General features: G+C 35.6%; 1 protein-coding gene across 1 annotated transcript in view; it reads left to right on the top strand.

Annotated features, from left to right (window-relative positions):
• The window catches only part of ESR1 (estrogen receptor 1), a 158,911-nt gene that overhangs the window by 78,931 nt on the left and 64,456 nt on the right, over positions 1-15,524 (top strand). The window contains 1 exon segment of the mRNA XM_074862837.1: positions 10,693-10,809. Coding sequence (XP_074718938.1) covers positions 10,693-10,809 — 117 coding nt within the window.

The raw sequence follows: 15,524 nt of genomic DNA, 5'->3' as shown, positions 1-15,524 counted from the left end.
CCTGTGGTGGAGATGGATAGCTTCATTTTTATCCAGGGGAGCTGGAATGGTTCTAGAAATATTTTTTAAATTTTAAATTCTTTGCTGTCAAACAGTTAAAGTTTAAAAGGCCACCTGAATTAGTAACTGTCTCTCAATCTATGCAACTGCTCAATTTTGTTTAAACAACAGATGGTTGGTGGAAAATCTCAACTGCCTTCTGAAACTGCCCATGTCATCTATTTTGTTAGTTTATTAGTTTGTTAGTTAATCCCAAAAGTGATTTGGGACCTTGTTTTGAGAAAGCTCTGTGCAGACTGTTATTAATATATAACGGAGAGAAAAATCATATGACACCAAGAACACTGTGTTGCTTGGTGATAGAAGAGTGCCTTATTCTTCGCCCAGCATATGTAGCCTTCAGGAGTGTACTTGGTCAACTGACTTGAATCCAGAAGCATAACAAGTAGTCACATCACAGCACACTGTACTTCTCTACTAAAATATTTATAGATTTTAAGACCAAGAAGAGCCATTAGATCATTGTCTGGTCTTCTCTCAGTATAACTTTATATGCTATCCATGTACAAAGCCCAGTAACTTGATGGCTCGAGCATTCTTACAATGATTGCTTATTCTAATGATTTGTCCTCCCATCTGCTAAAAAATTACCTTTCTAATTTGAATTACTTTGGCTTTTACATCACATCCTAGATAGACTTAGTACCTAGTACCCCTCTCCTGTGGGAAGTTCTTATAACATAAGTCATTTCAATCAAATCACCTTGATATCTTAAGTGATCTAAAATGCTTCAATCTCCTGCTGTACATCTTTCTATCTCCTGAGTCCTTTGTCTTCACACCTTTTCTGATACCTCCACACCTGTAATAATTTCTTTAAAATTTGGATGTCAGAATTGGATGAAATATTTCAACATCAGCCTTATAAATGCCATTTACAAATTAAAAATCCCATTGTGACTCACACATTCTTTCCCCCTCCTTCTAATTCTCTTGGTTTTTGGATAGCTACCAAAGGGTACAGGACAGGAAGGAATTACTCTTACCGTCTCTGACAAGCATTCAACAAGTACCTACATATGTGGGGCTGAAAACCCCCTGTGGGAGCACAAGAGATTCAGACGAACAAGGGGTAGGTAACTCCTTACACTGGAGGGTATCTTGATCTCAGAACTGCTGAAGTATTTTAGAAATCCCCAGTTCTGTTTCCCTGCCTCCTTCATATGCACTTCTGATGTTTTCAGGTGCAACTCTCTGCTTTTTCTCACAGATGTATACTTAGACAAAAATCTGGGATATTTCAGAAATATTCGGTTAAGAATTACTGCATGATGGGAGGCAGTACTGATCCAGCAAGAACAGGTTGGCAATGGATGAAGAGCTGTGCTGAGGGATTCCAGAGGCCTGCCGTTAATGTCTTAATCACAGAGATATAGTGATCTCCAAAGTGCAGGAATTCTTAAAGCTGGGAAGTATTTAGTTGTGTGTCTTGAACATGGATTTTATTTAACAGTTATGCCTTCTGACCATCAAGTAGGAGAGTTTTGGCAGTAGACTTTGAGTGTTATCAATTGTTTTAATTTCACAGTGATCGAGCTGTACTTAGTTGGAAGTATGTAGTTTAAACTTTAATACTAGGAGTAGTGGTAATATACACCTATTGTCATCTGAGTTGGAGAGAATTTCACTGGTAAAACATGCCTAATAAGTGGGTGTTTAGGTAATGCTGCAGTGCAGCAATTGCAATATTGTCAATTTGGGAGGTTTCTGAGATCTTCGCTTTAACTTTCCGTTATTGTCTTTGTTTTCATGGTATTTTTGTAATCTGTTTAATAACGGCTGTAGATGCTGCACAGATCCTGCAGCCAAGATGACAGAAATTCCCTAATAAGACTGCTTGAACACCGATTTTATGAGTTGTCAGCAGAAAGAGCAAAACTACAAAACATGAACCTAAGTGAGACTAGCAGAGGTAATCACAGCCAGTAAACAGGTGGCTGCAGACGGGTATCTAGTCTCAGGGTGGAAAACACATGGTTCCAGTTTGAGGGGTAGGTGACTGCTAGAAGTTCGAAGGCTAGAAAATGTGTGTTTGAAAAGTTCACCAAGGTTTAGCCATCACTGGGACTGCTCTAACAGTCTGTGGCCAGCTAGGTTCTTCTGAAACTTCTTTTGATTTATTTTTGGTTTGGTAGTTTTTCTCTAGAGCCCCTTGAGTTAAACACGTGCTCTGATTGTTGTCCCCTAAAGTGCATTTTTAATATCAGCAGTCTAATTGATGGTGATCTTGTTTCAGAAACTTGGGTGTTATTGAAAGGCAAGAGTCAATACCTCTTTTCTCCTAGTAAGGCAATTTTGAGTGTGGTATTTTTCCAGCGTGTTTTAAGTGCTGCATTCAGCATGTATGTGGCAGTGACTTAAGATGTTCACATCCAAGATACTTCTTTTTCATGGTCTAAGCAAATCATAGGGCTGCAGTGGACCTTGAGCCCTAGTCCATCTTTCTGTCCTGTAATAGGATCAGCTGATGCCAATTGCTTACATATGTTTATTGAACTGCTTCTTAAAAACCTGTGGCCTGATCCAATGTTTTATTCTCCTTATCTTTGAAGGCTAATATGAAATTTGAATCTTCCTTCCTGCAGGTTAAGCCCATCAGTTATTTTACTGTCTGTCATGCCACAGAAAAGAAATTGTTCTCTTTCCTTCTGCAACAGCCTTTAAAGCATGGAAGATTACTATCACACTTAAAAAAAATTTAATTATTCTGTTTTACCTAACCTGAAGAAATACAGTTAATTCTATTCAACGTTTACATTTTGTTTTCTAGACTTCTAATCTTCTACTTGCTCTACTTTGGAGATTCTCCATTTCGTCCTGTTTTCTTTTTTTCTTGAAGCATGATTTCCTTCTATATGATGCTTTACAAGCACTGAACAGAGCAATACGATTACTTTATAAGCCCAGCCAGTGGTATTTGTCTACATCCTTCACACTGTAATGTTTGCCTTATTTACAAAAACATGACACTGTTCGCTCAGTCACTGTGTAACGCAGAATAAACTCAAGCATACTTTTGTACTTCTTTCCCATCTTGTTTTGTACATCTGATTTATACTGATTTGTAGTGATCCTTACTTTTGCTCTGTTTTTTTCCCATGTGCTATCTCCAGTTTGCCAAGATAATTTAGAATTCTTGTCCTGTAGACTCTTGTAATTTATTTCAGATTTATTCCTGTCTGACTAACAGAATAGTCTGGTCTTTTCTCTGTTCTTCTAACACATATAAATGTCATCTACAAATGAATAACATTTAATAAAATAAATACTTCAGTCTGTTACCCATCAGTGAGGAAAATACTGTATAGAATTGGATCCAGGACAGACATTATGGAGCCTCATTCAATACCAGCTTCCATTGTAACAGTGAACGCTGATATTCTTTTCTGAGATTGGTTTTCTGAAATCATCTAAGCTACATTTTCCTAGCTGACATATGAAATGTCACCCCAGGTAATGTTGAAAGCCTTTCTGAAGTTGGGCAACACACTTTACCAGAAAGTAGAGAACACTCACTGTTATCTGATTTTATAAATGCTCACTGGTTCTTCCTCTGTCAAGTCCAAAGCTTTTCTCACCTCCTAGACAAAATTCCTAGCCCTTAGAGGCTGTGCTTAATGTATCCTGTATTATTAGCTTTAATGGTGATATACTTTCTCTGGAATATGATTGTTGTGCCATATCAAGCAACAAAAAAACTTAAACAGTATTTCATTTTGCAAGTATTTAATGAATATATCATTTGGAAACTCACATTATTTCTATCTCAGGACTGAGCCTGTCAGCAGTTCAGAATATTCACATGGGGAAAAAAAAAAGAGCTTTACATTTACAAACTACAAGAGAACATGTTTGTTTGTCCAGCAGGAAAGTGCTTGACTGTTCCACTTGGTTTTAGAGAGTGTGAAGGGAAATATGTTTTTGTAACTGCATTTAACTCAGGTGGGCTTATTGATTTAAACTGGCTTCATAAGTTTCACTCGCACAAACTTTCAAACTTTCTGTAGGTTAAGTTGTCCTTTGCAGTCACTTTTGAAAAACGGAAATCAAACTAGAGAGAACTGTGTAAGATGACTAAAATGATGAATATACTGGAAGTGCATGAAGTGATCTTTGACATAATTTATTTCCAAAAGGAGACTATTAACAAACTTTATTGAAGTATGTGTACTAGTTCAGAGTTACCATAAAAGAACCAGCATGGCAATTAACTGCTGGCACAATTTAGTAATAGATGTAGTAAATATCTCATTGTCTGAATTCTTTGAATAAGATTATATATTTCTCTCACAGATTTGATTTAATTTAGTCACAAATTGTTGAAATAGTTGGACTTTCTTTGTTATAAATAACACAGTTATTCCCCACTCTAAAATGTGGTTAGAGATGTGCAGGACAACAGACTAAGTTATCTTTGTTGACCCTTCTGATTATAAAATGAATGAATCTTCTATAGAGCATGGATGACGTTAGGGTATAAGTGAGCAAACCAAGGAGCACAGATATATATTAGTAAGTGAAAGAAGAACATAACTGGGTTTTACTTTGTATGAGAAAGTAGTACACAGGCAGAAAAGGGGCTTTCTGGTCAAAATACTGATACTAGGAACCACTCGGTTACCAAAGATCCAAGTATAATATAAGACTAGCTAAACTTATTCAGTAGGTCCCATCAGAATCCAACACCTGATGTTGTACCAGGAATAAAAATAGAGTTATATTAATTTTTTTTGTTGCTAACAATTGATTGGATTTTCAGTGCACAAGAGTAATTTGTAATAATTTTAACTTTTTGTCCTTTTGATATTAGTTGTGGGAGTTTTCAGTAGTAGAATTCCACCCCTTCCCATTTTAGCTCAAATAAACTGGGAGCTAAAAATACAAGAGATTTCATTCAAAGTCTATGGGAATAAGACAGCCACGGCTTGCGTATGACTCTCTCTGAAAATGCTTTTTGTCTCTGGAGGGATCATATTGAGATGGTTGTGAGTAATACATTGTGGGAGCTTTTCCTTTAATACAGCTGTTGGTTTACTTATGTGCCAAGAATTTAAAGCAATTGTGATTTATCAGATAAGGAAACAAAAACTAGAATGTCACACTCCTTGCCAGATTTTGTAAAGATTGGGATCTGGATTGGTGTCTTTTTTTTTATTTTTCCTGAGGAAAAAATATACTTCCTATTTTGTTACCTTTCTAAAATTAAAAAGGTGGGAATGGAATTGGGGTAGAAGTAGACTTTGCACGTGATATCATAATCCTGAAATAGTAGATGAAACACCAACTGAAATTTTAGGACTAAGGCCAATAATAACAACTTTGAAATTATCTGCTGGGGTAGAAAGTATAATTTTATATTTATATACCTATAAAGTTAAAAAGTGTTTTACTTTTTATATGTCACTCTTTCTCAATGTGTATGTTCATGCATTATTAAACTGTGGAGATGGCAGCAGGTTTGTCATCCTCATGCAATATCCATTCTCATTCTTTTTCTTCATTTTTCCTGTTAGCTGAAGTAGTATATGGAAAAGTTAAAGTAAAACCTAGTATCATAATCATTTGGCTTGAATTGACTGCTCATGTGAACAGTGCTATACATACCTGAAGGCTAGAAGATTCCACTAGTATGTGAACACTCAGTGTGGCAACTACATGACACAGCTGGAGGACTTAATACAGAGCACATATATTTTAACCTTTCCTCCTTTCTCATTTTTCAGTGGTTCTGTGATCTTTCTTTCCGAGGTACGCATAGAAGGAGGACTTCCTCACTGGATGCAAAGAAAGTGTGTTTTACAATCTTCTAGGCCCTTTTCCTTACTGTGACATGTAGTAATGTCTTGCTAGTTTAAAAACAGAAAATGATTAAACTTCTCAGCAGTGCTGGGTAGTTGCTAAGAGAACCCAAGTTCCAAATCCAAAGACCTTGTCTGAGGGTAATTAAGCTGTGAACTTGAGTGTCTGTGCATATAAAAGGAATTAGACATAACCTTCTGTTCTTTTGTGAAACCTGTTAGGAAAGAGTGAGATTTGAAATCAATCAGTGCAATTTTATTGGGCACTTTAACTTAAAATTGGTATAAATTTTATTTTACGTTTAATATTTGTTCATACTTTGTTAGCATATGCAGTGTCCAGGTGCTGTTTTTTTTCTTTTTACTGTTTATGAAAACTCTCCACTTGCTGTTGAGGCTATTCTTTTCAAGATTTTGCTTTTCATCTGCAGTCTTCCCACTCATCACTTGCTTGGCACCTTAAGTTGGGGATAAAGTCTACACTCTAGCCTTGCCTTCACCTACATGTATGAAATTCTGCGGATTTCACTGTCAAAATAAGATCATAGAAGACCTGGTGCTTCCTCAGGAAACAGCTAATCTGGCAAATGCCTTATGCAGATAGATAATCGTTTAAGAAATTTGTGTGACATGATGATGGAAAATAAAAGAATAATTAAAGGCAAAGCACATATTAGTAAAAGGATAATAGTTATTACTATCTTTGTTTGAAATGTATGATGAGTCAATTCAACTACATCAGTTTACGTGTCATACAAAATTCACCTAACAAAAATGTTCCTTTATTGGCTTTGTAGAATTGTCATTAAGCATTCTTAAACTGGCATGCTAACGTGTTGGTTTCTTTAGTTAATTTTTTTGTACAACTTTTGTACTGTTTAAACTAATGATTCTCTCAGGCTAATCTCGATGGTTATTGAAATATAATATGGCAACTGTTTACACATTTAAGCAAAAAAAATCTGTGTTATGTTAATTGCTGTTGATCTATTAATATGATGCCAATTTTCATCCTTGCTGGTCAAAGACAAAGTGAACTCAGATTTTCGAAGCTGCAATTCAGTGAAACACTCAAGCATGTACTTAACTTTAACCATATACACTGTGCTGTGACTACTTGTTAGAAGTACACAGATGCTTAAAAGTTCTGCTGAATGTAGAGACACTTAACTTTAAAGAAATATGGAGTGTTTTGCTGACTGAAGCCCTCCCAGAGAAATCATCTGGCCACTCCATTTCAAGCATGTGCTGCTGTTGCTTACACCACAGCTATCTTGAGAACCCTTAGACAGACAGCAATGAGTGTCTGAACATAAATACTAGACACATGATTCATGGAGACAAGAGAAAGTCAGACTGCATGTGCAGTAAGAAAAAGCTCTGATTATGACCGACTGGGTTAGAATAAACTGAAAGCCTTCCCAATTTCAGCCATTATCTTCCTGTTGATACTTTGCTTCCTTATTCTTTCCCCCTCCACTGTTGGTCATTATACAGATTGTCAAATCTAAAATTAGTGCTTTGAGAAAAGAGCCAGATCTTTGCACCCTGTTCTGGAAAGACCTTAGCATATAATAAAATGCTATGAAAATACTTAAAGTTATTTTTACTTTTTTTTTTTAAAATGTACAACGTGTGAGATCTCATAAGAAAAATAGACCATCCCTTTTCAAGCTCCTCCAATAGCTCCCTTAAACTCTTCCTTTGTAGCTCATCACAGTTCAAGTCATACATATGGGGGGATTAAAACTAGGGGTTCTACCATACTAAACTCACTGCCTTTAATATTATGCCAGTTATCCGGTAATTTATTTAAAAAAACCCCAGTAAGACCACAGAGTCTAACTGGCATCTGCTTCCCTTTATGAGTATCAGTGATCACCGAAGACATTTCTTCCTCTCGGTATTCCTGTGATACCAACTATCCAAATGGACTAATTAGCCTGTCTTCTAGCATGTATTACTGTTTGGATACCATGATAATGAAGTACAGGGCAGCTGGGCACCTGATGATGTGTCCCACTTTCACGTTGATAATTCCCACCAGTGAGAAATCCCTTCTAGTAAGTCAGATTGTTTAGAATCAACTTTGTCGAGAGATGAGCATTAAGGATAAAATAGAAGGTAGAATAGTTAAAAGACAATTCACCTTACAGCAGAGTTATTGAGTTATACTATTTCACTTTAAAATAATACTTGTCTTTGCATGTTAGCTATTCCTTAATTGTGTTCTTCTACCTTTGTCCCTTCTGTGCCACCCCAAGCTAGACTCCCCTAGTCTGTGTCTGTGCCTTGCAAAGGAAACTTCCTCAGTTCCTGTGACTGAATACTTGAAATCAGATGGTATTTTGGAGAAGAAGGAAAGGTTCCTGCCTTCCTTCCATTTGTTTCTTTCTTCTTACCTGATTAATTTGATAATAATTTCTACTGTATAATATCAAACATTTTCTTCTGGTTGCTTACATCTTTTCCAATGTTCTGAAGGAATGTTGGTTAAACTATACCAAAAATTATGAGAAATATTAAATTATCTTCTTCCTAGGTTTACAACAAATATGAAGTCTAAACTATGGCACTCATAATCTGAAGAAGTATGCCTCTCACACAGATCTTTCTTTTTTTTGCATTCAAAATTTTACAGGTTTTATTCTGTGAAGTCTGTCAAACGTTTTGAAAGAAGAGTGGATTGGCTAAGGTGCAGGTCACATGCATGAAAACAGACATTATGCTAACCTTTAAAGCATGTATTTAAGATAAAACTTTTCAGTGTAAAAATATGATAATACAAATCATGTTAATTTTAGTAGGGACTGTAGCTCTATCACAAATAGGATTATTTTATGTGTTATTCTACAAACCAAATGCCGATTCCCAAACGTATGCAGTTTGCATAAGGAAATCTAGGTTCAGAGCAAAAGAAAAGGTTACCACCCATGTAAGCACTATGAAAAAGAATGTCTGCCCTGCTGATATTGATTCCACTTGATTTTTGATTTTTGCATACTGTCATTGAGAGTTGAACCTTATGAGCATCAGCCAGTCCAGCAAAGGTGGTAAACAAGTGTTCAGCTTTGACCGAAGTGGGAACATTGATCTGCTTATTTTACAGGGAGCTAAATGGTGTTCTGAATTATTTGCTGACTTCAGAACCTGTGCTTGTTCCCCTTGTGAATTTACCTTTTAACTTCACTAGGAAGAAGATCAGATACTCTATCAAAGTCTTTTTTTGTTTTTAAAAAGAGTAATGAGAGTTTTCCATTTTCCTCTCATGCTATTTCAGAGCTTGGTTTATAAAGACTGGTGATTGAGGTCAGGTGCTACAATCTTTTGCTGCTGATTAGTGTGACCTAATAAAAGTGCATTATCTTAAAAACATGGCTTTCCCTTTTTGTTCCTTTTCCTTGTAGATATTACATTTTTGTATGGTTGAGGCTGTTTTCTTTCTGACTTGATTTTTTTTTCCTTACATGTGAAATGTTTTGAATCAGATATAGAACAATCTGTGTCCTACCAGAGGAACTGAAAATTAAAATGGTCTTTCATGCTGAGTTTGAGGTAGTGTTTCTGTTCTACCTCTTTACCTCAGTCCTGGAGCAAAGCCTGTGGATTCAGATTTTTCCAGTATTATACTGTTCTGTCAAGTAGAGCTAAAAAATAATAATTCTGTCTATTTGAGACAGTGTGTAGTCAACTGTCACCATATTAACAAGTTTACAGTTTGGCTGCTTATTTTGATTGGATCCCAGTTATGTAGCATTAGAGAGCAGATGTTCCTGCTGTAATCTGATAGTAATTTTTTACTCTATTTTCTAATTTCTAGTCAAGGATAGATGATTTGATGAGACCAAGGCCTCTGTCAAACCTCCACCCTACTCTACCTCAAGCTGATCCCTTGACCTGAAAGAAAGAACAAACAGTTCTGCAGTAAAATTGTTTCATTGTGTACTGTACCTTAGTTGTGTTTAGATGAATACAGAGCACCATTAAGATCATTTTGGATAGTCTTTTTTGTCCTTGCTAAATCTTGTCTGTGGTTGGAAAAAAATTTTATAGCCAGTTTAAGCACTCATTTTTTAAGAGAATATTGGAATAGAGGCTTGTTGACAGTAACAAATTATGGTACGCTGGAAATGTTTGTAACGAGAATTGAGATGTAGACGGTAATAAAAGAGGAAGTGGAGCTCTGGAGGAAAAGGTACCAGTACCAAACTTGATTGCAGCATATGGTAATTTAAGAAATCGTCATGACAAAAAGTTTTTGCATATATCAGTAGACATGCAATTGGAATTAGAGACTGATTTATCCCGAGATACAATTAATTAATTGTTGTTGCTTCTATTTTATATTGTTTTTTGTTTCTCAACTGCCCTAGATTGTGGTAGGTATCAGAAAGTGTTCTGTGCATAGGCCTTTTTAATTCTATAAACGTCTAACCATTTTGTGCAGTCTGTTGGTTAGACATCAACACAGGCACACGGACCAGATGACACTGTATTTCTCAGGCTAAGAGCAAGGAAGTCAAGGGACATGTTCATGTTAATCTATCCTCTTTTGTGACTGCTTTAATTGTTCATTATTTTAATTAGTCTACAGAAGTTATAATTTGTGTTTTTAATAGTACTTTTAAAGAACTTGTGAATAAATGCATTGTGAATAGATGTTAGTTTCACTACCCATATCAATACTTTTATAATAGATTATGATGGTAACCCTACCTTCTTCCTGAGATGTTAGATGCTGTACTAAATACTCGATGAAAACTAAGAGAGTGTTATAGGCAGTTTTGTTATGTCTGTGTATAACTGTGTCCTTACTTTCCCTCTGGTTTTACAGGGCACAATGACTACATGTGTCCTGCTACTAACCAGTGCACCATTGACAAGAACAGAAGAAAGAGTTGCCAGGCTTGCCGACTAAGAAAATGCTATGAAGTGGGAATGATGAAAGGTGGTATGTACACAGCAATCAACAAATCCTCAGCATTGGTGTCTGCTTTCCTGTCTTTTAACTTCATTGGACAGCTGATATGGCTCCTAAAGGAGGAAGCAACTAATTTTATTGACCTGAAGTGTATTAAATCAAAGAGCAATTAAATAAAAAATAAAAACCTCCCAAATACCATGTTATTAGTCTTGCCCAAATCTGCATCAAAATTAATAGGAACATTGACTTCAATGGAATTAGGATTCTTCTGTTAATATTTTTAATTCATTATTTTTTTGGTCTCTCATGGTAGACTTCAGATCGTGATGAATGAAACTTAACCCAAGATTTTGTAGCATTTTGCAGTTCGGGGTGAAAAGTACTGGTAGTCTCAGATCAGTCCATATTCATTAAAATACACTTCTGAATGTGTAATACTTGTTCTGTGAATTCTGGAAGGGAAAGTAAATTCCTCTATTCCAGTACTGTACACATATTTTATATGTGAATTAATTTCACCCAAGAATATTAAAGGCTGAGATAACTGCCACTTTCTTGGAACATACTTATGTAATAATGATGTCAGAGAGGAAGAATCAGATATTGAATGCTTAGACTGAAGTGAAATATCACTAAATTATTTATATAAACAGTGTTTAACTTTAGGAGGCAAAATTAGAAATACATGACAATACTGAACAATTGCTACAGTGTGTTCTTAGATGGAAGAATTCTTTTGTAACATAGTTTTGGATTGATCATGATACCTGCCTTTCTCCTCTATGTTACAGTACCTTATGTTTGTCAAAAGCAGACAGAACTTGGCTATTTTTAATCCTTTTGAAAATGCCAAGCTCCCAAGAATTAAGAATATTTAAGAACGGGAAATCATAAACTTTGATATTTGCTCTAAAGCAGAGGAAAACCTTGTTGTAGCCTTCTAAAAATTTCAGATTGCTTTTATTAATGAATAGTAATCACTAACTATTGAAACCTATTTCTATGGGAAAATTTAGCAGTACATACTCAGAAGGGAAAGGATCAGAACCCTTGTTTTATGTGTGAAAGGAGCTAATTGCTAAATTACAGATTGGCTCTCCCTTTCTCTGGCATACTTAATGCTTACTTATTCCACAAAAAATCTGAGGGAAGAGAGAGGAGTGGCTCATCATGTTTATCCTTACCACAACAAAGGCTTTTTAATAAGTCCAGTCTGTGCAGTCAAGGTAGGCCAAGTCTGAGAATCTTGGGACAAAGAGTAAAGGGGAAAGAGTAAAGGAAAACTAGTCTGCTGTTGCTGCACTTTGAGGTTGAATCTGCATTTTTCTTAACTCAAGGATTAGGCAAGAGCTGAGACTGATTTTGTTAATCTCAGTTTTGGGATGCAAGCAGGAGAAAGGTGTCAAATCTCTTTTTAGTTCTAACCCTAGGCGGTAGTTGATTTTTTTTCATAAGATTTAGTTTATAGATCCACAGGGTTTTTTGTTTCTGTCTTAACATCCTGGTGTACATGGCTAGAACTCTTTAAAGGAAAATATATGTAATTAGTATCACAGCTATGGTCCAGAGAAGTTAAAGTTTCAGGTAAGGCCAGCCAAAATCAGAAAATCCCATACATAAATTTGCCATGCAGCTTTAGTTGTGACCCTTGTCCATGAGGCAGTTCGTAGTTAAGATACATCATTATGTTTTATGTTCATGATATTACAACTTTCATTTGGCACATTTCCATCCATTAATACTCTTATGTATTTAATTAATGATCCACTGCACCAGTTTGATGTTTTTCATGTCTCTTCTCTAAGATACATGTTGTAAAAGGTTTTTCACTGTTCCATACATAATTGTTTCAATCACATAAACATTGTACAGAATTCTCAACTAGCATTCTGTAGATTAAAGAAGTCCAATAAAAGACTACAATTTTGAGCAAATTTTCTTTCTAATATAGATGTTCTGGAATTTTTGTTTCATACAGTGGCCCTCCCTTGAGTAAAGTCCTGAGGATTTCATTCTTTTCTTTTACGATGCTGTAAGAATTCTATAGCAACTATAGCAACTGGTAGTTAAAAAATAGTTAATGTTGTGACTTTTTGGTTGTGTTTGGGTTTTTTTTAAAACTAAGCTCACAGTTTACAAACAAGGAGATTAGGTACATAAATTCTGCCTGCTCCTATAGGACCACTAATAATGCACTGAAGTCCATCACTGGTTCATAGGCAAGAGTTTAAGAATATTTATTTTATGAAGTCTGGGAAAAATTTCTCTAGATCCCTCAGTTGCATGTTATAAATCTGGCATGCCTGCAGATGTAGTATTCAAGAAAGGTAAAGTTAATGTAGGATGAAGTAAAGCATTCAAGATTCTGCTGGATTCATTACCAATCCCATATTGTCCATGTAGCTGTGGGAGAAAGAACCCTTTTCTTTATGTAGTACTTGATAATTGTCACATTTCTCTCAGATGAAGATAAAGGTTAAGTGAATATTCTTTTATGCCATCTTGTTAACTTTTAAAGTGTTAATTTTTGAATGTTTTTAGATATTTTTGGGTGCTTTTTTGTTTTCTCTGAGTAGCTCTCTTAAGCTTTTCTCTTTTAACAGATCTCATAATAACATTTTTCTTCAACTTTTTGCATCATCTAGTGCTGTGGTTAAATCAAGGCCCACATTTTCTCTAATAATTCATAGTATTCTCGATTGAATTTTTAAATTTAATTAACATCCTTTTTTTCATATTGAAGTTTTTGCCTCGTTTAAAGGCATTAATTCTATCATGCATGTAAAATATACTCAGTTGTGTCATATTGCACTTCTATAGCTATCTCCACAATTTGCTTATGAAGATCTACCTTTTGGGCGTAGTGGAAAACACCTGTAATATTTCTTTTCTCTAAATGTAATCTCAGTTTTCCATCTGCACTGAATTAGCTGAGGTTTCTTAAAAGATTGTCAAACCTGCTAACTTGTGACTTTTATCTATCATTTAACTTCTGAGTAATGGCTGATATTAATTACCGAGTTTCAGTAAATATGGGGGAAGCTAAATAAAATCTTGTTTAAATGTCTCTGGTTAATTTTAAACATAGGTTATAAGCTATGGTTGCTGAGGTTTTTCTCATAGAAGGTCACGTAACGCAGCATAAAAATTTCATATTATACTATTGTTAATAGAGTGGACACAACCGAAATATGTTTTTGGGGCTTCATTCAGAAAAAATGCAGGCTTCAAGTGGCTCATGGGCTATGCTGTAGGAACATTTATTTATGAGTTTCTGTGGAAATTCTATAGTGTTTTTCATCCTGCTGTTCTTTCATCTTTTAAAAATTTCTTTCAGTACTGAAGAGTGGTTTCTTTCTCTCCTCTTATGTTTGCAAGTGTTTTCTTCTGCATCTGTTACTGTGCTGCTTCAAGAGACGATTAAGTTGCCAGAATCTCTGCTGATGTAGTCAACATCTGAGGCAGAATTTATAGCTGTTATATTTTGTCCAAATGCTTCAGTCTCTCTTTTTGAATAAGCCAAAAAGACCTTAAAATTATATGTTATTAATTAGTCTGTGCACCCCTTTTTGTACATGAGGATAAAGAGGTCACATAGAATAACCTCCTTGTCATGTCCCTCTTTCTTCTGGTTGGGTACCTGGGAAGAGTAGATTAATTTCTGTTTATGATCCACTGATGCTTTCTTGAAGATTGTTTCTGTTCTAGTTTGGAGAAGTATATTCTGACTTACTATTTCATGTGATGGGGAGTCCCAGCTTCCAAATCGAGTTTTTAAAACACTTACAATCCTGAAGCTCCAATCATATGTATGGTCCAGGTGATCTCTGTTCCAATACAGATTCAGTTTTCCATTTCTTTATTGTTTCAATGGCTTTCTGATGACTTGTCTCTGAAGGACCTCACTCTCTGAAATCAAAAGCACCTTATTTTTACTGTTATTCGTTAATCAAGTATTTTTATAGTGTGGTAAATGAATGTGAATTTCTAGTTATTAGCATGCTACATTCTTCCCCTCCTTTCATGTGTGACAAGGTAGCTTTAACATCGAGTGTTCTGTGGGATCAAAGCAGCAGAATGCTAGTGGAATTAGTGGCTATGAGAAAAATTTGTCATATCTTTAAATGTTAGATCCTTAATGAAAATTCAGTTATTTGCCTGGTAGTCCATTTTTAGCACCCTGAGACCTATGTAATTCTGTCAGTTGTTGAATGCTGATGGATTCCCAAACTCAAGTCATGTAAAATGTGGTAATCAAGGATCTGAGTGCTCATGTGCTAGATCCAGATGGTGATCATGTATGTGACCAGGGCTATTTACTGTCTTTGAACAGCCTGAAATTTCATGTTGTAGAGAGAAGATTCTGAGTGTTGTGGTAATGAAATTACAATGTTACAGCACTTTTGAAGCCTACATCCTTCAGGCTTGCCCTCACAAAGTATCTGAGAACCCTTCAGAGATTACTGCAGTACAGACCAGGGAATAAAAGTCTGTGTTTTCTGTAACAGTGTGCTATAACCACATGCCAGGTGCCTGTAGAAACATTCATTAACTTCTACAAACTGGAGTGTAGAGACTGAAGGCTTTCAGTTTTTCTCTTATATTGTCTTGAAATAGTTACCCACCTGTAACCACATGGGAATTCAGTTGGTTCAGTGTGATAATGTAGCTGAAGTTTAAGACAAACTTTTACAGGGAAAAGAAAAAAACATCTGGAAAAGTTGCCATCCTCTCAGAGAAGA

This window comes from Strix uralensis, chromosome 3 (genome assembly GCF_047716275.1).
Source record: "Strix uralensis isolate ZFMK-TIS-50842 chromosome 3, bStrUra1, whole genome shotgun sequence".
Taxonomy (NCBI): Eukaryota; Metazoa; Chordata; class Aves; order Strigiformes; family Strigidae; genus Strix; species Strix uralensis.
This window is presented reverse-complemented; position numbering and strand designations above follow the sequence as displayed.